At 33.5% G+C, this 25,048-nt stretch overlaps 1 protein-coding gene across 6 annotated transcripts; it reads right to left on the minus strand.

Annotated features, from left to right (window-relative positions):
• Positions 1-51: 51 nt before the first annotated feature.
• On the minus strand, positions 52-23,473 carry LOC105334026 (2-oxoglutarate dehydrogenase complex component E1). Of its 6 annotated transcripts, none has more exons than XM_066067252.1 (21): positions 23,384-23,473; positions 22,805-23,283; positions 21,125-21,265; positions 18,524-18,623; positions 13,632-13,738; positions 12,564-12,718; positions 11,621-11,767; positions 11,189-11,459; positions 10,803-10,931; positions 9,829-10,008; positions 9,291-9,443; positions 8,311-8,530; positions 7,890-8,040; positions 7,527-7,669; positions 6,592-6,770; positions 6,006-6,077; positions 5,313-5,330; positions 3,764-3,889; positions 3,155-3,391; positions 2,469-2,632; positions 52-1,798 (listed from the first exon to the last, which is right to left on the minus strand). In XM_066067252.1, the coding sequence occupies exons 2-21, from the start codon at positions 23,000-23,002 to the stop codon at positions 1,690-1,692; spliced, it is 3,000 nt and encodes a 999-aa protein (XP_065923324.1). In that variant the 5' UTR covers positions 23,003-23,283; positions 23,384-23,473; the 3' UTR covers positions 52-1,689. The 6 variants fall into 6 exon arrangements, with proteins under 6 accessions (XP_065923324.1, XP_034313460.2, XP_011435606.3 ...); XM_034457569.2 differs by lacking the exons at positions 5,313-5,330; positions 18,524-18,623 and adding exons at positions 4,214-4,228; positions 19,637-19,739; XM_011437304.4 differs by lacking the exon at positions 18,524-18,623 and adding an exon at positions 19,637-19,739.
• Between the last annotated feature and the right edge of the window lie 1,575 nt (positions 23,474-25,048).

Consider the following 25,048-nt stretch of genomic DNA (forward strand, 5'->3'; position numbering starts at 1 on the left):
ATATTTTATATATATAAAAAACTTAAAAAAATAACACCACACAAACACATCTAAAGCTTTATGATCTTTTATTATTTGCAAAATTATAAATATTCTTTATATATATGGAGATGTGGAGACATTCATGTCTTACAGTTCATCAACATTAAATAAATAAGGAACTCATTATCCTGTTTACACTCTTTATACAATAATTTAAACAAACGCCCAACAAGTAGAAATTATTATGTCATGAACCCACAACATAGAATATCAAGTTTGTCTTTTCTTCAATATTTCATCTCCGATTACTCTTAATTTACTGTTCTACTTCATAAAAGAAAGCATCTTTTTATTAACCAAAACCATTACTCCAGTACCTGTGCATTATACCAGGGATAACCACAGAAGAAAAAAAATGCCTTATCATACTGGTACTTTCTTTCTTTCTGTGAATGTATCAGACTTCATAAGTACAGTATCTTGAGATTGATTTAAAAAAATAAAAAAAAAATCCAACTTAGTCATATTTGATTATGCATGCTTCTGAATGTGTATTTTGAAATTAACAATGTACTGAAACTTGAAATAGCATAAGCTGCTTTTCTGCAATATTTAATAAAGAGAGTACACACCCAAATGTAATACCTTTACAATATTTTAAACTAGCTGGCTACAATTTTTTGGTAAAAGCATTATAATTTTGTAGCTAATCAGTTTTGAAAAAAAAAACCCAACTACAACACATTTTCGTATAAAGTGATAGACAACCTACATGAAATCAAAATCTACTGTTATTTGAAGGATGTTAGTAATTAGGGTTAAATGGGAGAATGTGTAGGTGCAAAAATATTTTTAAACTGTTGTGCATGTAATGAAAACAAAACATTGTAATAAAAATTAATTCAGAACAACCAACAAAGTACAAAATAATTTTTCTTTTATTACATGTAAGTACCAGTGTTTTGATGAGAACAAAATCTAGAAAATGTCAGACACATGACAAAGAGGCTGTAAATATTTTCGGGTTGTGTGTGAGCTTAGAATGAGAGTAACTTGTCTGTCTAGTGCTAACACTACTCAAGGAGGTTACACCTCTTCTACAGAAAAAAAAAACAATCCCTGAAAAGTGTACATCAAACAACAATGATGAGAAAAGCTATCTCCTTCTGCACCAACGGAAGAAAAAAAAAATCCTTGTACGTGTATCTATACACATGAAATCAATTCATAACATTTGCAACAAATCAACGATATAATTTAACCCTTGAAAAAAATAATAAATAATTTCTCTTTTAAAGGTGTCCAATTGCATATCACACACACAATTACAAAGAAAGAAAAAAACCTATGACAGGATATCTGATTGAGTTAATTAAATATGAAATATTCCCATAAAATTCACAGTTAAGAAACCAGCAAAAGTTCAATCCCCAAAGCCTTCTATCTTAAAGAGATTCTGTCCAAAGAATTATGCAGTTGCTGGAATCTTTAATTCATCAAAATAAAATCCAAAACAAATTAACAAAAGGAAATCAGTCTACACGAGTCCTTTAAATAAAGAGGGGGAAAACAATAGTTGAGACCGTAACAAAAGAATTTAGGCACATTCAGTGGCATTTGGTGTTTGCGGCATTGATTTCAGTACTTAGTCCACAAAGTCTGCGCTGAAGACCTTTGAAAAGTTCCTTGATTTTGATGTTTGCCATTTTAATAGAAATCTGGGTTGCAGATATTGCTCATAAAGGCATCCAGCTCCTGCTCATGAAGTTGTTTGTTACCTGCTGCAGGTGAGGCAGCTGGGAAACGTCCCTCGTACCTACAAACACACACAATATGTAATAAGATTTAATACCAGTACTCTTATATGCATATTCATTTATACATAGAACAGAAAACAAAACTTTGTTGCCCATTTTCAGAGCCCCTTATTCCTTCAATTTACTGAGCTAGTTTTTTTTTTCATTACAATTTTATCTTTTTTTTTTGGGGGGGGGGGGGGGGGGGGGGGGGGGGAGTCGGGATTCATTTCTTCCAGTCAAATTATCTTCTTTGGATTTCACTCCGACCCCTCCCCCCCCCCCCCTTAGATTCCGAAAAATTGAGTAATAATTCATTGAAGGGGAGGTTAATTATCCCCCACTCAAATTTAAATTGATTACAAAAATTAAGTATCAGTAAGTTTTTCTTATATCCGGTAGCATATTTCTGCGATGAAATTGAGCGTGTATAACTACTCTGTTAATACTCAGGATTAATGTTTAATCAAATATAATACATCCGAACTAGCTTTTTTTCACCACTTTCAAGCCCAGGGTTTGGGGTGCATATGTACACTACTGCGAATTATATTCAACGGATTAAGGTAAGTTTTTTTTTTGGTGGGTTTTTGTATTTTAAGTCAAAAAAATTTATATGCTCCTCATTACTTAGGTAACTGTATTTCATTCATCACATATTACAGTATAATTGGTTACTACACGACTTACTTGACTTTATCATTCCGTCCCATGTTCATCAGCAAGTGACGTAGCCGAGGCTCCACGTATTGGAATGCACCCATGTTCTTGTGCTCCTCCTGCACCCAGGATATACTGGCGTTGGGGTATTTAGCAATCTCGTCTCTGACCAGATCGTATGGGAACGGAGAAATCTAGAAAGGAAAAGAACATGATCATTAAATGTCTTTGATTAGTGCTTAGCATTCATGGTCTTAAGCACTATTTAATGTGTAATATTTTTAACCAAGCATTGTACTCAAGCAACATTTGCTTGCAGATATTCATTGCTGCTGACTAGTATTCTTTCTGCACGAGTTGAATAAAATAAATACAGTAAATCAACTTTTATTCGGGGCGACTTTATTTCACTAATTATGGGAGAATCACCGGTTCACGGTGACTTATTTTCACGATTATTATGTAGATCAACTGGAAAATTAACATATCAGCAATATTTGAGGACCGATTCACGGCGAGAAAAGTTGGTTTACAGCACTTGCTTGTGTAAATTAAATGATGCAGATCAGTTTCTTGCCATTTGCAAAATAAAAAACATTTTATACTCGGTTTAGAATAACAGTTTTATACTATGTTCTTTAGTAACACAATGGGCAAAATAGGAAATTGTAAATAACAACATGCAACAATATGAGGTACACAAAATACAGACTTACCTGTTCAACACGTACAACTGCTACTTCGTGTTCTTTCTCAGCTACTTTCCTGGTTTTGGCGATCTCATAGTACACTTTTCCAGTACAGAACACCAGCTTTTGGACTCCTTGAGGTTTCTCCGTGGCTATTCCAGTTTCCGGGATAATCCTTTGGAACTCAGTGTCTCCAATCATTTCATCAAATGATGACCGGGCCTCTGGGAGACGAAGAATGGCCTTGGGGCTCATATTAATCAACTGAAAAAAATCAAAGTACTTGTGTACATGCATCCATCTTTGAACAAATCAAGCACTTCTTGCTTGTTAACACATACAAAATGAAAAAATGACCAGTATCCAATTTTTTTTGGAAATTAACAGTAACTGAGTTAATTATCACCAAATAAGTTTCCCATTCACAATTACCCTTTCTATTTTTTTTTGCCATTAGAAAAAATACCGGTATCCCACAAACTTTAAAATTCTCGTTTACTTAGTTTCAGTCACTCACTAGTACCTTCCTCAGAAAGAACCAATTCATTATGATACAGTACTCTTAATCAAAATTTACTTCTCAGTTTTGTCTTTTGCGTATCGACTGAGTTTATCAAAGCAAGCTCAATGACTTACTGGTCTTCTAAAGGGAAGCAGAATCTGTCGACGGATGGCATGGAAGAAGTTCGCTGGCGTGGAGATGTTGCAGACAAACCAGTTGATGTCATGAAGCTGTTGCATCACAAAGTCATCCCCAAATTTCTGCAAGGAAACAAACACACCAAACTGTAGTGTCTGAATACTAGTACATGTACTCCCTAATTAGAATTATTCATGTGAAGATGTAATGCATTACAATGAATATGGACAATTAATAAAAAAAAATTAGTTTGTCACAAATGATAATGAATATAAATAAAATGGCTCATGATGGTATTTTTTAGTGAAACCTTGAAAAATTATGAAAGGAAACAACAAAGGAAGGCAGAGCATGCTAAATCAACTGAAAGGACAAATACTTGATCAATGTATAAAAACTAGTAAAAAATTTAAAGTTTAAACATGTATAATTGGCATATGTTTTACCTCGCATGTCTCAAGCTATGGTATTAAAATAAATTGGTACATCTACCACATTTTAAAGCAAATTTTTCATCATTACAAAAATGAAACACAAAATCATGAAAAAAGCCTCCTATTTTTCAAACAAAAGGTAAATCTATTTGTAAAAGCTGCTTCGCTGGATCATCTTAAACTAGTGCTAATTTTATAGGTAAAGAAATGAATGAAAATTGAAAATCATCCATACACCATCGATGATCATCAAGGAGGAGGAACTCGATGATCATCAAGGAGGAGGAACTCAACTAACACTAACAACGATAATAAAATTCAGTACATTTTAAATGGTCAAAAACGCATGTAAGCTGTCAGCTTTAGTTTGCAAGCCTATCATAAAGCCTTTTATAGCACTGAAAAAAGAAATGTGCTTTGGCAGCAATGTTTTCTGAACAATTTGATCATGAGCAGGTGTGCACTATAACCATGCGAACAGTCAATACACAGTTGTGACAACTTAAGACTTATGCTTGCAGACTGTAGTTTATATATCGTGATGGACAACATCATATGTTAATGTATTTGAAAATAGTGCTTTTAAATTGTTATGTAAAAAAAAAAATAGTTGACCGCTGAAACAAAAATATCCTTGGTACAACTTTCAAAAAGATCTGCTGAAATTTTGTGGATTGATGTGTACTTTATCTAAAAATCAAGGTTTTACAAATATTTCATCTTTTCTCCTCATCATATTTGACCTTAGAGCTATGTCTCATTTAATTTTTAATATAACAAAACAGAGAGAGAGAGAGAGAGAGAGAGAGAGAGAGAGAGAGAGAGAGAGAGAGAGAGAGAGAGAGAGAGAGAGACAGACAGACAGACAGAGAGACAGAGAGAGATTGATCTTTAACACACGTTAATTCAATTGTACTGTAAAAATTTACAACTTAGAATGTCTCATATTGTCTCTAAAGGTAAACATGTATATCATTCACTGAGATTCAGCAACATGGAAAGGGATTCAGTTCACTACAATCATAAAATGGCAGGGGTAACTGAGATGGAATATCACGATGATTTTTAGTACAACAGCAGAGTAATATCATTCCATATTTACTGAGATTACCTCAAGATTGCGTGGGATCTGGAAAAATATATTCATTAGTGGAAACACATTAACATCACAGTTATTTATACCAGACATTTGAACCAGTTTCTTCATCCTTTAGTTACATTTGACACCCTCCTTCTTACGGGTGCTTTTTTTTATACTATGTACTGTAGATTCCAAATTAAACACAAGGAATTAATATCCGCACGAAATTGAGAGAAGTTCCCCTTCTAGATTATAAGATCTGGCTTTTATTTTTTTTTTCTCATAGCTGTAAACTTTGGGAAATCATTACAAAAGTTTAGCACTTGCAATTTTATGTTTTCAGGATTTTATTTTTAAAATGGCAGGATCCCTAATTTAAAAGCTAGCGCTAAATAGGGATTCTAAAGTAAAGTCATGGAAACATACTGATCTGACCAAGGCCTGGACCTAATTTTTTTTCCATAGAACTCAAACATTTCAGGACTAAAACTGTGATTTAGCAACAACAGCAACTACAACATACTTTTATTAAATTGGTTTGTTAGATGGGAGACACATACACACAATTAGTACTCTAAAATAAAGACAGTCAAAAAAGAAAGGTGATTACATATTGAGGGCCGATTCATCAGGAGACAATGGTTGACCTGTGCAGATATATATGTATCCCCAAAGATACCTCAACCTGTTTAAGAGTTTGGTGTAAATGTTCATTAAACTTACCAGTTCCTGGCTTGGGTCGTCGTTTGACATCTGCAGGAATCTCTCCAGTCTGGCACTGGAGTGTTCAGGTCCCTAGTAATCATAATTATAACATCATATGGACATGACCCATTTTAATTATCTGTACATGGTTGCACAGCAGCTTTAAGGAAAATTGCTTAGCCTTACATCATCAAGAATAGAAAGGATCAAACTTATTCTCCAGGGCTGCGTTTTACAAAAGAACTTACGACCAAATTCTTGAATGCTTTTAATTACAAATTAATGTTTTATTCTATTGGCTGTAAAATATAGTAGTAGAAATCAAAATAGTTGTAAATGAATGGTTTTATATAATTTTTTTTCTTCAAAGATCATTCCATGAGACTGAAAATATGTACGTCTTTGTCCTAAGTTCTTTTGTAAAACGTGGTCCAGAATGTTTCCTTTTGATACTAATTCTATGACACATAGTGGTATTCAATATTATCAATTCACCAGTACAATGTATAGTAGTTGGTTATGTACATCAGTTAAAAAAATGATTTTTTATACATTTCATGTGGATCATATAAAAAGGATAAGCAGATACAAGATCTAGTTTTACCATGCCCTCATATCCGTGGGGGAGCAGAAGGACCAGCCCAAGCTGCCTGACCCACTTATCCTGTCCACAGGAGATAAACTGATCAATGATTGGTTGAGCAGTGTTGGCAAAGTCCCCAAATTGGGCCTCCCACAGAACCAGACAATTTGGGTCTACCTGGCTGAAGCCCACTTCAAATCCTACAAAAATTACAAGCAGACACATCAGAGACTGCAGTAAATGATTCAAAACTCTGAAGACATCACAATTTGCACCAAAAAACCTCCAACAACCATAGACAAGAAATTACAGTAAATTTGCAAAATCTTTAATACATCAATATTTCAAATCCATTAGTTAAAACTGATGGTTGTTTTTTTATTCAACATTAATTTCTAAATATCTCAAATATTTTTTAACATTTTCTTGGTGCCAAGGAGTTCAAGACAAAGAAGATTGAACTAGATACATGCATTAAAAAATGGACCTGTGTAAACTGTTCCAATCCAGTGTTTATTCTTCTCATTGGTAGTTCTAAGACAGAATACTTTGACAGCCAGAAGTTACATATGATGACTTACCTAACACAGCATACTCTGAGAGTGAGCCATTCTACACAATGGCTTACCTAACACAGCATACTCTGACAGCGAGCTGTTAAACACGATGGCTTACCTAACACAGCATATTCTGACAGTGAGCTGTTAAACACGATGGCTTACCTAACACAGCATACTCTGACAGCGAGCTGTTAAACACGATGGCTTACCTAACACAGCATATTCTGACAGTGAGCTGTTAAACACGATGGCTTACCTTACACAGCATACTCTGACAGCGAGCTGTTAAACATGATGGCTTACCTAACACAGCATACTCTGACAGTGAGCTGTTCCACATAATGGCTTACCTAACACAGCATACTCTGACAGTGAGCTGTTAACATAATAGCTTACCTAACACAGCATACTCTGACAGTGAGCTGTTACACACAGTGTAGGGGGCAGGTTTCTTTCCCTCAAACAGACCGTCCAAGTTATTGAGTGGACAGTAGGTCTTCTTGTCGACCAGCTGATCATGGATCACATGATGTCGGTGACTGAAAAATACCAACGTTATTAAACTGTTATAGGAAATCATGCAACAGAAAGCATAAATAAGTACAAAGTTTGTGCATGTGATACATAAATTCATGTGAAATCTTTGACATTAAATGACTATTCTCTTTCCTGAAATTCAAATCAATTGAATTGGCTATTAATGCTAAAATTGCTTAAGAATAATCTGGCATTGTACAGCTGCACCACTTAAATACTGACCTGAATGTTCCTCTCTCTACATCCTGTCCACTGAGTCTGACTGGGTAGCCATCAATCAGCAGGGACATGTAGGCAATGGTCTCTCCCAGGGCCCAGTCTACAGTCCTGTCCTCAACCATCTTCATACGGGTCTTCAACACTCGCTTCAGACCTATCAAATGTAATTTGTGCATTTAACAATGCAAATCATATTACGATGCAAATCATAATGCAATTATTTGTAATAAACCTGCGACAGTCTCATGTGTTGACAGAATAATAGTAATCCAATAAACTTGCCCTCTATCCCATTTTCTTAACCCCCCTTGTCCAAACATTGCTCATAGTTTAAAACAGTAACCAAGTTTTAATACATGTACATGTATATTTATGGCCAAGAGTTAAAGTGAGTTTTTGGACATGTATTGAATAAGGCTCTTACTGCTATGAATTTCCAGATCATTGGGGTATGTGCTGGCCTGTACACCCAGTTTCTGTACTATGTCCTCTGAGATACCAGTGGGAGCCACCTTCATCTGGTCCTTGTTGACGAAGAAATCGCCCCAGGGTGAGTCGAGCCATTCACTGTTCTTGTTGACCAGGATGCCCTTGGAGTCGTCGTACGCCTTCTTACAGATCTGATCGTACTTTTCTATTTCATTCTGTCAAAATGGGGAAGGTCAGAAATTTGTTAACACACTTAAAATGTATAATCTTGCATTAAAATTTGTTCTAAAGAATTCATAATACAATATAAAGATTATTATGTGCAGATTATTTTAACTTTTGATAAGGAAAGTGGGGCTTATCATCAAAATCAGCATATTATGATATCTTGACATACTTATTGAACAAAAAGTCTGCTGGAAAAGATCTGAAAACCAGTGAATTGAAAAATCCTGTTTTTTAATTCATATTAATATCAGATGCGTTGTTTTTAAATGAAAAAAGCCTCCATTATGATTCTTCAAAATTTGATTGATCCTTCCTTATTTAAGCTTTAATTTTGATTATGAAAGGTAATAAAAGTTTCTAATTTAAAAAGCCTTTATTATGATTTATCATGATTCTTTAAATTTTGATTAAGGATCATAACTTATTTGGGCTTTAATTTTGATTAAGAAAGGGAATCAAATTTTCAGGGTACAAGTCAGAAATCTCGCATATGCTTATTTAGCTGAGTTAGCAATTAAAGTGGTCTAAAATAACTTAATCAATAAAGGGTGTTCTCTTTTTTATTCAAATGATACTGAACCATTTGCATTTGTGAGCCCATATTATACCTCAGATTGAGCAGGTATCAGATAGAGAAATTTTACTTCACAAGTTAGCCCAGATCAAAAACAACTGGGTACAAGTTACATCTTGTATACTAAAAAAATATTGTTCAAGATTAACACCAGGCACTGTATGTCTACATACCTTGTAATCATCGGTTGTGACTACGCCCGAGCTGATTAACTCGGCTGCGTACTTCTCCATCACGGGTTTTTGTTTCTCTATGGCTTTGTACATGATAGGTTGGGTTACGTACGGATTGTCATTCTCATTGTGACCGTTTCTCCTATAGCACACCTATACAACAGATCAACAACTAAATCATCGTATCTAAATATCATGCAGTCTCAGCTTACTTGATATACTGCATCAAATCAGAGCCAAAATCTTTGATACATATAATTTTCTTCATGTTATGACATATTAATTTTTCATGTGCTGCAAATTTTGCTTAACAAATTCTGTTGTTATACACAATTTCGGTATTTTAAATTATTTTTGCAAAATTAATGGAAAAGGTTGAAAAAAAAAAGCCAAAAATAGATCATTTCAAATATAAACTGGATATATGGTATGCTTATTTGTATGAAAACAACTTAGGAATAAGATAACAACTTCAGAATACTGATTTATAATGAACCCTTCCATATAACTAATAGCTAACCTATGACCCCTTCCTTACCAGATCCACCACCACATCTTTTCCGAATGTGGCTCTCCACTCGGCGGCCACCTTACACACGTACACCACTTCCTCTGGGTAGTCCGCATTCACGTGGAAGATGGGGGCATTAATCACTCGCCCCACATCTGTGGGGTATGGGGAGGACCTCGAAAATCTAGGGTCAGTGGTAAATCCAATCTACAAATATAATCATAAATGTATTTCTCTGCTGGCATGTGATTCAACTCATAATCTTTTCAACATATTCATTTTTTAACCTTTGGATTGAAATGAAAGCAAAAAAAAAGTTATAATAAAAGCTACTCTAATTTTCCAAATACACACTTTTTTCCAGAAAATTTCTTTGTGAGAAAGGAGTGGGTATTAATTTATACACCCCAATGGAATTTTGACACTTTTTTTTCACAGATAGAACATTGGCTATTGTAATGAAGTACATAGCCTTTATAGGTTAACTAACTTACGGACATTTTTAAACAATTAAAGATTATCGTTTGGACGTATTTAGCAGTAAATGTTTTGCTTTAAATCTGTTGATAGGAAGATTACCGCTTTGCAGAAAGTCATGACTTTAAAAATACAAAATTTTCAGTACAAAAAATTTCCACCTGCATTACCATGACAGTTCGGTCAAAAGTCTTGGTGTGTATTATGAACCAGAACTACATTTTTTTCACGAAATTTCAGACCAAATGTGGACGGTGAATATTTTACGCAACTGCTTATTGTATTTGGCAAATTACAGTAATTGGTTACTGCAGATCCTTAATATTTTGCTAGGTATGATTTTCATGCAAGTCCTGGAGATTGACTTGCTTTAATGACTTTAAAGTTTAGATGATCTTTATTCAGATGAGATGCAAGTTTTGCAAAATTAAATAAAAATTAAGTTTTTGCACATGTTCAGTGATTTCAAGCAGTAAATGAACAGGTATAAGACAAATTATTCTTGTTTCCTCCCTTGATCTAACCTGGTTGTTAACCACAATGTGGATGGTTCCGTGGGTTGTAAAGGTCGGGAGGTCACTCAAGTGGAGAGTTTCATACACCACACCTTGACCGGAGAAAGCAGCATCTCCATGCAACAGAATGCTCATAACCTACAAAACATTCACACAACAATAAAAAACATTTCCATAGAGGTCTGAACTGGGATTTGGGGCTCTGCATTTTCAATAATTTCACTCTAAAATGATTATTTGTCCACTTCAGCCTAAAGATTTTTGACAACTTTTTGACACTTCAGGCTCTGGGGCCATGAAATTTAGAAAAATTCACATTTGTCCAACTGAATAATAGGAATTTAAAGTGATAAAGTAAAACTGATGTCAAATGTGATGAGAGCCATGGCACTGACCCTTTTTCCGTCTGTATCCCCTACACACTCCTGTTCGTGCCTGGTCTTGCCCTGAGCTACTGGACCTGAGGCCTCCAGATGGGACGGATTGGCCACCACGGCTACATTGATTTCTTTGTTTGTGACTCGGTTCAGTCGGTGGTGAGACATTCCCAGATGGTACTTCACATCTCCTGACCCTTCGTCTTCCTCATTGAGTTTGGAGTCAAACTGACAGAAGATGTTCTCCAATGGTTTTCTGCAGACATTGGCCAGCACATTAAGTCTCCCTCTGGAACAGAACAGAAAGTTGCAATGAGGAACCTGTGCATCCTCAAAAGTTTCAAATTGAAGCACCTAATGGAAAATTTACATCACAGAACATTTTTACTTCCCTTACAGTTTACCAATAATGAATTTTTGTTGAAAATTTAATCAAATTGTGATAAGAACCTGTGAGGCATTCCAACGATGAAGCTCTCCACCCCAAACTCGGTCGATCTATCAATGACCGTCTTCATTCCAGGGATCAGAACCTCACATCCCTCCAAACCGAATCTCTTCTCTGAGGTCCACTTAGTTGATAAAAACTCCTCAAACCTGAAGAAAACACACAATTCAATTTTGTAAAAATATTCAAATAGAATTCAATAATTTTTTGGGAGTTGATTTTAATCAACTCTCCTATGCACTCACTCGGGCAAAACGAAAGTGAAACAGTGTTTGGACCTAAGCACAAATCAATATTGCTGACAACACTTAGTTCTTGAAAATAATCAATAAATTCGATGCTATGTATTCTGAAGTATTGTTTTTCAGGAAAACTTATTTATTAATACCATGAAAGTAATAAAATTTTAAATTTTACAGACAGTTTAGAAATTTTTAAAGTATGTATTCCTACGCTAGAGTTCAATGTAGTCTCGTTCAACCAGAGGCTTGACTGCCTCCGTTAATATCTCACAAAACAGAGTCTCTCTTGCTTGTCGGAGATAAACGGAAACAGCCTCGAGCGTTTGGTTGAACAAGACAAGAGTTCAATCTTGCCTGGATCCATACAATTTCTCAGAAATATTTCAATTACTGATACTACTTGCCATGCAAAATCACATATCGTTGATTTTGAAAAAATGATAATCGATAAAATCAATTCCCGTCAGTACTTCAGTACTTTGATTTTCACTTGTAACATGCTTCAAGCAAAAAATAAAATCCAAGTCTCATCAAGTTTATGATAAATCTCAAATTAACAAATATGGCAAATATTGTGACCACTGTAGTCATAAGCAGACAACTGTATCGTAATAACTTTCTAATTTCGGTGTTCCTCCCTTTGTCATTCTGTTTCATACCTGGCTGGCTGAATATTTATCAAACTATTCCAGCATGACCTAACCTTTGTGATCTGACGAGACGAGCCAGAGTGATGTGTTTCTCTTCCTTGGAAAATTCCCTGATCCTGGGGGTCTCAAACTTCTCTCGGATCCAGCGAGTCTGCTCCTCATTGTTGATGTGAGTGTACTCGATTCCAATGTGCTTACAATAGATGTTCTACCAAAAGCAACGCAAATATCAATACTTATCATAATATGTTTAGAATTGTTATATCTCTAACAAATTTGCATTTTACAAAGGCAGTAAGCCATCATTTGAGCAATATGAGCTGCAATTTTTATGTACAAAATTCTTTTGTAAAATTCTAATTTACTAATCCAATGACAGAAAAATGTTGAGAAATTTAAAGGCACTGGTTGAATCAAACTTGCATGCTTATTCTTCTGTACAAACCTCAAGTCTACACATTATTTGTACAAACCTTTAATCTACAGATTAAATGTACCGTACAAACGTTGTGTCTATCAATTATTTGTACAAACCTTTAATCTACAGATTATGTCGCATACAAACCTTGAGTCTGTCAATTATTTGTACAAACCTCAAGTCTATGTACCATACAAACAAAAACTCTATGATTAAATGTACTGTACAAACCTCAAGTCTATAGATTATATGTCCTGCACAAACCTCAAGTCTTTAAATTATATGCACCATACAAACCTCAAGTCTATAGATTATATGTACTGTACAAACCTCAAGTCTATAGATAATATGTACCATACAAACCTCAAGTCTATAGTTAATATGTACCATACAAACCTCAAGTCTATAGATTTTATGTATTGTACAAACCTCAAGTCTATAGATAATATGTACCATACAAACCTCAAGTCTATAGATAATATGTACCATACAAACCTCAAGTCTATAGATTATATGTCCTGCACAAACCTCAAGTCTATAGATTATATGTACCAGTACCATATAGACCTCTATTTGTATGAACCTCGTCTGGGTCAAAAGATTATTTGTACACAAACCTCAGGTCAGCAGATTATTTGTACACAAACCTCAAATCTATAGTTTATTTGTACTCATCTCTAGTCTGTGGATTATTTGTACTAACCTCAAGTCTGCGGATTATCTCTCTCAAGGTTAATGACTTTTCTTCCCCTCCTATGTACGTCACACTGTCATCTGGTAGATAAAACTTCCTGTCTAGGTCTTTTTCACCTATAAATTTCCAACCACAATGATATACTTGACAGTTACTACACATAAAAGTAAATATCAAATACAGTAAACAAAGCAAATCAGGAAGTTCATCTATTTAAACTCATTTTACATTTTTTGCTTTATTAAATCAGTACTTTTTCTTTATTTGTTGCATTCTTAGTCAATATTCTCTGAGAGAAAAAAATACAGCATTTCTTGTCAAAAACAAAAGTGGACTAATGAAATTCTTAAATTTTAATGACAATTGATTTGAAATGTATTTATAGCGAGTGCAGTTTAATAAATCCAAATAAATAACTGTAGTGTACACTCTACACACATTAACATTACAGCAATAACATCATAATTTACATATAAATCTCAACTTTACAGCATAGTTAACAGATAGTGTCTATTTAAAGCTGAGTACATCTACCTGTATACAATAACTATTTACAGTATAGTGTACCTATGCAATAACAGCACCATGCTTTTGTATAGCAACTTTTTACAGGATAGTATATATATATATAGTAACTTTTACAGCAATATTTACAGTATATTCCTATCATATTGTTAGCATAATTGCACAATTACAATTTCCATGTACTTGTCGTATGTTGTTTACACAGCTCAACACTGCCTGAAATGTTCCATTTTTCATTACTTTGAACATGAAATTTGTACACATTTTTGTATATTAAAGCTTTTCTCCCCCCCCCCCCTAACTTTCTGCAGTGGTCAAGCCATCCATAAACTAGCAACTATAGGAGCTCAGATTTTAAGGGCCTTAAATTCACAAGTGGTACATGTTTAAATACATTAATTCTCCATGTTCTAAGCCATCTTTAATTCATTATAGAATCATCTTGTCTCTTCCACCTTTAGTCACGCAAATATACTCTCCAAATACTTCTACAGTCGTTTCAAACAATAGAACAAATTTTTTAAAATAACATTGAGATGCAGAGATGCGGAGATAATATAATTAATCTATTAAGCATAGGAAGCAGATGTAAACCACAAGGTCAATTATTATCTATTGCCGATTTCACAAATGAGTCAAATACTGTGGAATCATTTAAATTTGTGGGGGTCAATTTTCGTGGATTGTGGGATTTTTGCTTATTCGTGGGGATGTCATTTCATGGATTTGTTAGTTTTTAGTTTCAGTAAGATAACAAACTCTTTCAAAATTTGTTTTTGTTGAGGATGTAAATACGTGGGGGAGGGCTACTTAAGAATACCACGAAAATTGAGCCTCCACGAATTTTAACGATTCCACAGTAATTCATTTTACCACCTTATAATAACTACCCTGTATTCTGATACTGAGAAATTAGGCTTTGTGAATGTGACAAAAAAATCAATGTTGGCATAATAACTTCTTCTTTTTTTAAATTAGATTGTGAGTGAAAATAATATGATGGAGATGTTTTGCAGCCATGTAATTTAACTTAACTTTGGAAGTCTGCTACTTTTTCATGAAATGCCAAATCCACTGAGTTAAATCATTCAACATGATGTGACAATTTTAAAAAGCAATATGATATTTTTCTAAATTTAAATAATTAGTTAATGAATGCTTATAAACAAATACAGTGATACAACTGCTGCTATTTGTCATAGGTGAAATATAATAAAGGAAAATAACATTCTATTGATTTTTACACAAAAAAGAACCATTATCAGCCATATTATACAGTGTCCATGGTAAATGTATATGTACAGATGTTTGTTTAGGATTTTAAAAAAAATGGCCACACATTTCCTTATATTTACAATATAGTTAAAAAAAATTAAGTTACTAAAATGAAGTACTTAGTATTTAAGATCCTTTTAACTGTTGGATATATCCTGTACAAGTAGGAAGTGGGACAAATGTGCTTTTACATGCATTTTACATGCAGTGGGATAAATGCATACCAACAGCATGTAGCATGATAAAACATGAGCTTCAACCTCTTAACATGGTATAACTTAATCTCTACTACTGTTTTAATTTATAAATAAATCATTAATAAATATTGCAATAATTCTCTCAATAACTTGCATTCTTTTCAGAAAAAATTACTTTGTTGTCAAAAGAGTATGGAAATACATAAATTTTATGCAATTACTAGCATTTGCTAATTGTTTATCATGCAAAGTGTTTTGGCTTTTAAAAATATAAGCAAAATGTTTTGTGTGGTATTTACTGGTCAGCTTGTCGACTGGCTTACAATATTTTTGTCAGGATACAACTATAAATATGTTTGTGAACAGGTAGATTTAAATTACTGGAGAAATATCCACAAATCATTCAAAATTGACAGTTTGTGAGTCGATCTCTGTCCATATTGTCAGTATCACTTCTCTAACGAGATTGGCAGTCAGTTTCCAAATGATTTATGCCAATAATTCAAGAGGGCTGGATGGCTGGGGTCAGTTTTAGACTACCATATGTACCAGGTAAGTAACTTTGTCAATGAAAAAAAAAAGCTCTATATTATTTTCAAATTTTAAAGCTGAAATATCTGGAAATTTTTCCGTTAAAATAAATATTTCTTTTATTCAGTTTTTCAGAAATTTAGGACTGCTGCATATAAGATGGAGATTTATTATGAAATTTTTTTTCACCTGCACCTCATTCCTACTTAGCCAAAACAGATAAACAATTTTTTTAATCAACTTACATATTTAAAAAATGTTGTCTTAAATCTGACATAATGGGAGAACTAATCTACTTCTGACACAGAAGAGCAGGTAAAGAAAATCTCTTTTTATACCTAATGTTATGCAACCGATTAAGAATATACCATCAGGGTGCCTTAATTTCAATTCAAATTAGTTAAATCATTATGTCAATAAACTTGATATAATATTAGATGTAAATGTTGAATTCTTACAAGATGGATTTGGATTAAAAGTATTACAAGATTTGCCATATCAATGAGAGAATGAGAGATAATTTTTTAAAATCCAGCTTAACACCGTTTAAAACCTGATTAAACCGGTTTCAAGCTCTGGTTACCTGCTTACATAGATCAGTCAGTAAAATTTAAATCCAGTATGCAAACATGATCAATTTACATATAAGACATTTGTACTCTCTCTCTCTCTCTCTCTCTCAAATATCAAAGGACAATATCCACAGTCATAGGTTGATTAGTATTTCAATTTCAATCCAAATTTAAATACATGTACTATACATGTGTATGAGGATATATGCAAAAACAATGAAGTTATGTAATATTGCATTGAGATTTGAGAAAAAAAACAAAAAACACCCAAACACATCACCAAGCATGCAAACACAATAAAACTTGTTCCTGTTCGGAACAACATGCAACATTCTGTGGTTTATGCTTTCAATTTCCTTCTCCCACTAATAATTTATTCTATTTTATGAATTTGTTGAGGAAAATTTTAGAATATTTCATTTTCCATTACCTGGTACTGGTACATAGTTGTACACAAAAAAACTGAAAACATAGTCACACATTCCCACAATGAAATTTGACCAAGATTAAGAATCCATGTAAAAATCCTCTGAACATGCAGCATCACAAAACTCTTTGTCCCTACCACCCTACTCCCTCTGACAATCTAGTCTGAATATTTGGAAAAAAGGACCTTTTCAGTATCTAAGTACCTGAACAATATTCTGTATCACAAAAATGTTTATGCCAGAGTTTTATGAACATTTCATTATACATGTTCTTAATTTATTTAGGTAGACACTACCAGTATCAAAATAATTTAGCTAACCCTTCAATGGTAAATTTTATTCAAATTAAAAAAAAAATTGGAATTACATCATTGATTTTATTTGAATTAATTGAAATTTCCTTGAAAACTACTTACCGGTATAATCAGACAGGTAATCTTGATTACAAGTATTACATGAAGCATCGGGCCATCTTTAAAAAATTGTTTGTGTGCCATCTTCCAAATGAGGAAAAAGTACCCCACTCTGTATTTTCATTTACAATCTGAGCACAATTTTTTATTTGTTTGTGATCTATTACTAATGTAAACCAACTTTTATTCGTGTGCAAAATTTTTTCATGAGGTTCCCGAGAGCCTTACTGTTGCAAATATTTCTTGCCGTAAACCAGTTTTTGTTGTTTGGTAGTTATAACAAAATGGATTTTGATAAGATTTGCTCGTGAAAATAAGTTGTGGCAAACCACTTCATCTCTGGTAAATCGCAAAGTAGAGTTGTCAAGAATAAAAGTTGGGTTTCAGTATTTTAATTAAGCACAATTTTTGGAAGGAAAAAATCAATCGAAAGTTTTAACATTGACGCAAGAAGGTAAACAGACAGTTTTTTTAAAGATCATGGCCTCAAAGTACTGCTGGCAGAAAGACATTATTATGATAGCTAGCAGAGCTGCGATTGGTTGTAGAAATCTATATTGTAAGATAATCTTTGCAGTGGAACTATGATTAATTTTTTTTATAGCAGTTGGGTCTACAACAAAGCTCTTCTAGAAGCATTCATTTCTATGAAAAAAAAAGAAAAAAACAAAAATACCCTAAAAAAAACCCCTGTACAATAATTGGACTTAAGGCTTAATTTCAAACTTCTAAAAATCAAGTTAGCCTTTAAGAAAAAATATCTTTCATTCATAAAGCAGCAGAAATTGTTATTGTGTTAGCAAATATTTTGTTTCTTTTTCTTAACTTTACTTGAATTATTAGATTCCAAAGGATGCAAGAGAATAATAAATGGTCAAAAGTAACACGATTGCAAAAAGCAATCTCCAGGAAAACAGTTTGTACCACCGCAACCTAAGGATTTTTGCAACAATTTCTTACCAAACTGGAAATGATTGTAAGCTAGTTCTAGTCCCATGTTAGAGAAAGTGTGATCATTTATTCCCAGTGGGTCTAAGTCGGCATAGTGATGGCCACGTTCCTATGGCAACGAAAACAAAAGAGGGGAAACAATGAAATGAAATAATGAGATTGGTAGAGAATAACCCCATGCTCCTTGAATTGAATGCTTTAGCATCATTTGTCGCTCTGCATCGAAAAACTGCAAATAAAAACTTTGCTGCATTTTTTACTTAATTTTCACCCGTTCTCTGAAAAATGTCAATTAAAGATAAAAAATTAAAAACCGGTAAAAATAGATCTTGAATATTAATACTGCTAATGTGACCCTCTAGGTATATATTGGATTTCTAATAGCTTGTGATCAGGTCTGATATTTATCAAGTTTTCTGTTCCTATCCCTTGGAAAAGGAATATAAAAAAGAAAGCTTTGAGGATAAAAATCAAACCCAATCACAAATCATGGGAGATTGTGGTATCACATGTTTTAATCTGGTCTTTCATTAGAAATGTATCAACACACCATCTCAACTTAAAAATTTCAGTGTTACATTATACTTAAAAGGTCCAAAAATATATGGTTGACATCTATGGATACTCAGATTAAACATGTGATATATTTTGCATTATTTCTGGTCATGAATGTAGCACTGCATTAGATCACAGCTCAGGCAATAAAGGATAGGCCACAAGAATGGTCATATTTGTCCATGGCGCAATGGAAGCATATAAACCCAAATCACACCGTTTAATAAAGCCACAAGCTGCAAAATGGGAAGGTCGATACTGAAAAAATTTCTCCTACAGGGAATTCATCCAACAACAAAAAGAATCTATACACGAAGAAGTCAACAAATTAGAAAACCTCTAGAAGAAAACATATGGATCAATAACACACAACTCCACCTCATGCAGCTAGAAATATGTATGGTACATTCAAACAACCTTCATAAATATTCATAAATGATATATACATATTCATACATATTTTCATATGCATACATGTGATTAAAAGAAAACCTGTACACAAGTACTGATGTATAGGTGCTACTCAAAAGTTAAATACAACATCTGCTCTGTGCCAGGTATACCCACCAAAGTTGTGGGAGCTCAGCATCAGGCTTTTGGGACTTTCTGCTTCCAAGTCCGCTGAATTTATTCCCAGCGGGTCCAAGTGTGCAATCTTATGCCCTCTTTCCTAATGGTTGAAACATGCGATGACAAGAGTGAAGTATGATGAGGGTCTATTAAGACCATTTTATGAATGAAAAAAAAAATGTTATGAACCAGTTTTACAATGTATAAGAAAATTTTATATTTTCTGATCATCAAATTATTGGAAATCCGTTTTAAAAACAGTTTAAAAGCAAAATTTGGTTTTCTTGTCAATTTTATTTTAAAAACTGGTTCACAAATTTTTTTTTTTAAAAACAACCAATTTTAACAATTTGACTCATATAGATATGTGCCACACAGCAAAATTATCCAAAAATCATTTTATCTTCACTTCTTTTCTTGGTCCATGCAACACTGGTCAAAACCAGTTTTGTAATGGAAAAGTTCACTGTTTCAAAATTGCTACAGTACGTAATCTACATCTTGCATATGAAAATTTGCTCCAGATATTTCGCTGCATGACACAACAATGTAATTACATCTAACAGAAGACTGTAAACATTATCTAAACATGAACACTTTGACTTCGTTTCCCTTCATGGCTGTAGCAGCTAGCCTTATAAAGGACTATTATGGTACAAAACTAGGCTATAAAAAAACAAAAGTTTCTTTGACGTCCAAGTTAATCTTTACATACAGATTGAAGTATAGTGATCTGTACAAAAAACTGCAGAGATTTGGGTAAATGAAGGCGCATCAATATTCATTTCAGCTGATTTCTAACACCAGTGCTCGCGTTGTCACACTGAAACACCAATCAATGATGCTCTTGAGAAGTAAATATGTGTCATTACAATGCCGACACAGCAATTTGCAGCATTGCCTGACCATTATCTCTGTCATTTATATTCACTAAAAAATCCTGCAACTAGTATTGCTTACGCACAAGGAAATATTGGGACGAGTCTTGTGCAAAATGTCAGTCAATCTTGTGATTACTGATTAAATAGAAATCTCTGTAATTGAAAGTAAAACCAGTAATTAATGACGTCATGATCTTGTAGGAAATATTTCCGTTCCAGAACAGAGACTAAAATGTGTTGAAACAAGTGAATTGCTGTGTGCAGATGATCTAACGACTGAAATTTCCTGAAAAACAAGCTGTTTTCTATGAACCTGCAGTAGTGTACCTTTATAACAATACAGTGTATTAGTCAAAATGAAATAAAATTCAGGTTGCATTCAAGAAATAAATCTAACCAGTTCAATCATAATATACAAATAACTTGCATAACATAACAATTATCAAGACAAATTTCTTTTTCTCATTCAGCTAAGCATTTCATATTTTACACATATATCATTATCATGAATAACAAAAATTTTGTTTTTGAAGTTGCATCAAACGTTTTAGATCAAAACTGATTTCAATAAAAATACTTTGAATTTTTTTGTTCATGAACCCACCTGATAAGATCGAATGAGACTCTGTACGTGGTAGTATTCTTGGCTCTGTTTGTATGTATTTACAGAGGACGAAGGTTGAGCATGTGGCGCCAATTGAGCAGGACTGGCAAATTCCCCGTATCTAAAATACGCATCCCAGGACTGTAAAAGACCAAAAAATTATTGTTATCATAATTGCACCCTAAATTCTTCTCTACAAATAGCAAAAAAGGAAGTTATATTTTGTTCATTGAAAAGAGATGTAGGGGAAATATTGTAAAATTAAGCATAGAATAAATACTAGATGACTTGCGTGAACAAAATAAATAACATGATGCATGTAAATTGCAACTACTTTAGACAATTATGACATTTGTGTGTAATTTGTGCCTTTTACCATGTTCACTTCACTTTGAATGATACGTCAGTATTACGCAATCTGTCACTTTGAAGAAACTAATGGCTCAACGACACAAACTCCGTGTTAGGAGACATAGAGATCTCTGTGACATTGAAAACGCTTCCCAACATACCTATGTGTTGTTATGTGCAATGCAGCTACTGAAGTTAGTTACAGATGTGATAAAAGCTTTGAATTAATAATTATTTGTCTGTTGACTCATCCTAAAAAATCTTGCACATTCTTTAAAAAGGAAACCATATGTGTGCACAGAAATAACCCTTTAATATTGTCATCAAATGCATTATTACATAAGTGGTATATATTGATTTTTATTTCTAGAGCACTATCATGTTACTATATTATTAAGTTTTAAATCTACCTATATCAACTTTGATGAAAGAAACAGCTCTTACTTAGATAAAACATTTCTCTCAAGTGTATCAAAAAATCTAACAAAAATTGCACAAATATAAATCTTTTATCATTCAATATGGAATAAGACCATGTCTGGATATCTACAGCACATAACACTAATAAAAGGCTGAATGTTTCTAAGCTTTTAAATAAATAAGGAAGGGTGTGTTGTATTCTGCTTTTTTACAGTTGACAAATTTGGACCATAAAATGAGGAAACTTATTTAATGTTACAATTTTTTATTACTTATCTTTGATATATACAATTTATAAAATCAAAATATTAATGAATTATCAGAATAACTACTTCAACATGTAATACTTAAAATCTCAGCTTGTTTATATTTAAATCTAATTTCTATGAGAGGATAATTACTGTACCAAGTTGTTTGCAGAATAAAATGCAGTTATTTCTCTCCTTATGATATGACTTTGTTTGTAATGTCAATAATCAAACATTGTAGGCATTCAATTTTGATTTGGATAAACAATTTTTGAGGGTCAAATCTAAATCATTTGGAATGGCACTTAATGACATGCTAACATAGTAAGAGCACGCAAAAACATTTAGAGATAAAAATTCTACCAGTGACCTAAAAGAATACCTGTCCTAAATCAGAAATGAACAGGTGTACGATACCAATTCATCATGCCAACAGCTTCCTGTCATCTCAGATATAAAAATAGCACCAAAGGTAGAGCATATCTGTCTCCTCGGTGCATATCTTTTTATAACATATTCTTTTAGTTTTAATAATAGAATTTAAAAAAAACCAAAAAAGCTTGTTTCGTTGACAGTTGGTTGGAATGACTACACAAGATGATGAAATTTTCACATCATTCAAATGGATATATCCAAATCCAAATTTAAAAACATGAATCACCTTGTGCACACTGGAAGGATCTTGCAGCCATGCTTCGTACATGTGTTCTGTGTACACTGAAGAGCTGCCATTGAGAAAGGAGTGGGTTGTTTGAGCCCTGTCCGAGAGGGTTTGCACACTGGCACAAGTCCTTTGAAGTAGAATTCCAAGGGTCTGTGGTTTGGAAAGACCCGAGATAAATGTTTTTACACGATACATTTTCACGTCTTTTTGAAATGCAAGTGTCTTTTCGTGTGACAAAATCTACACATATGCTCAAAAGCCAGCGTGGCGATTTTTTGACAAATCGCCGCAGGCACAACACGCTCGGTCAAACTCACACCCCAGGACAGTAGCCGTGTTGTTTCCCAGGGATAAGTAGGAATATAAACTTTTCCAGACCGGTGGTTTTATTCAATATTTTTCGATACTCTGCTGTATACTGTCAAGGTCATGCAACAGGGAAAAACCGGTAATTTTCTGTGTTTTTAACTTGATCGCTGAAAAAAATACAAACATTATATTCATTAATCCTTCGTCCACAACTTTACATTCATTAAAAACCATGAGTTTGTAATGAAATTCTTTAAAATTACTTACAAATGTCGAAATATTGCGGACACCGAGTCCTTGTGGTAACTTTCTTCTAAATAAACTGTGCTAGTTACGCGTCGTTTCATTGGATGATTTTAATACACCAATGAAATATAACGTTACATTTTGATAATTGAGTTATCTTTCTTTGAATAAATCATAAAAAATCAACCCATAAATTGATGTTTCAATATTTTTGATAAATCGTATTAGTAAAGAACATTAAATTCATTTTATACTTTTGTAGTATTGTACATTTTTTCTGATTCTACCTGGGACAATTTCGGGTAAATAGTGAAACGAATCTTGAAAACATTATGTAATAAATTAATTGTATGTTTTAAAGTTTGATTGACAATCAATTTTATATATTCCGCATTGCGTAGGGTATATTGCTTAATCATTTTCCCCATTAAAAATTAATCGCACGCATCTCAAACACATTTAATCCAGAGTTACACATCACCCGCTTTTTTTTTTTAATTATATTATTTACAAATATAGCTTATTTTCTAATTAGAGATTATTCAACGACCATTTCGTTATCTAATTATTTTTACGTGTCAGTCGACAAAGCGATTTTTAAAATTAGCTTCAAAAACAAATAGCATAGTAAATGTACATGAAAGTAGAGACCCATATTTTTCATTTATGTTGATGAATGTGACTTTATCATGGATATGACTTTATCATGAATATGACTTTATCATAAAATGAAAACGCCGGGGGGGGGGGGGGGGGGGGGGGGGGTGGTGGTGGTGGCAAATACATGTAAAAGTGCCTGTCACTCAATCAGAGATCTGATGTTGAATATTGGGAGAAAATTCATCGTCACAATCCACGACCAATATGAACGACCCTCTCCCGCATCTATGCGGACTCAGACCGTGCATGGCTCGAGAGTCAGGCAATATGTATTATAATATCACCACAGACACTTGTTTTATAAGCATAAAAGTTTACCATCTTTGCATCAATTATTATACAAACTTTTCTTTTAAAAAACGTTTGTTGACACCATTGCAATGGTATCAAATCAAAATTTCACAGAATCTTTTTTTTTTTGGAGCTGCTGGAAAAAATGAGAACGGTGATAATTTTCATTTCAGTGTAAAAATGAATATTGATAGAAATTAATTACAACCATAAAGTTGACTTTGAGGGGGGACACGTCGGAATAAAATTGTTTTACTGCTTTCCCCCTCTATCAGTGGATCCAAGTCAAGTCGTCTTCGACAGTCAAGGGCGACAATTCCATCCCTCTCTTTCCATTAGAGTGGATCGTCACCCTTGGCTCGCGAAGATGGACCTGGTTTATCTTTTCACATAATAATATTTATGGTTTATAGTATGTGCAAAAATTACTTTACAATACATATTATAGATATTTTTTTAATGTATAAGTATAAGGTATAATGTATGTTTAAGGTATAATGCTAATTTCGAAAAGTGAGAAAAAACTAAGATAACATGATCCCTCTTTCATGCATAATATCAAAGCATTTTATACTACCTTGCTAATACATATTATATGTATATGATATTTTGATATGATATCTCATTTTAGAGAAATACCAACCAAAATAGAGTAAAAATTTCAAGGGGTCAATGTGTGTGAGAGAGAGAGAGAGAGAGAGAGAGAGAGAGAGAGAGAGAGAGAGAGAGAGAGAG

The sequence above is a fragment of the Magallana gigas genome, chromosome 7 (genome assembly GCF_963853765.1).
Source record: "Magallana gigas chromosome 7, xbMagGiga1.1, whole genome shotgun sequence".
In the NCBI taxonomy this organism is placed as follows: domain Eukaryota; kingdom Metazoa; phylum Mollusca; class Bivalvia; order Ostreida; family Ostreidae; genus Magallana; species Magallana gigas.

Coding starts and splice junctions, on each gene's coding strand:
- LOC105334026 (XM_011437304.4), bottom strand. CDS start 23,002: ATGTATCGTGTAAAAACATTTATCTCGGGTCTTTCCAAACCACAGACC. Junction 9,444..9,828: donor AAGATGTGGTGGTGGATCTG/GTAAGGAAGGGG, acceptor TCTGTTGTATAG/GTGTGCTATAGGAGAAACGG. Junction 3,392..3,763: donor TGCTTCCCTTTAGAAGACCA/GTAAGTCATTGA, acceptor GATTTTTTTCAG/TTGATTAATATGAGCCCCAA.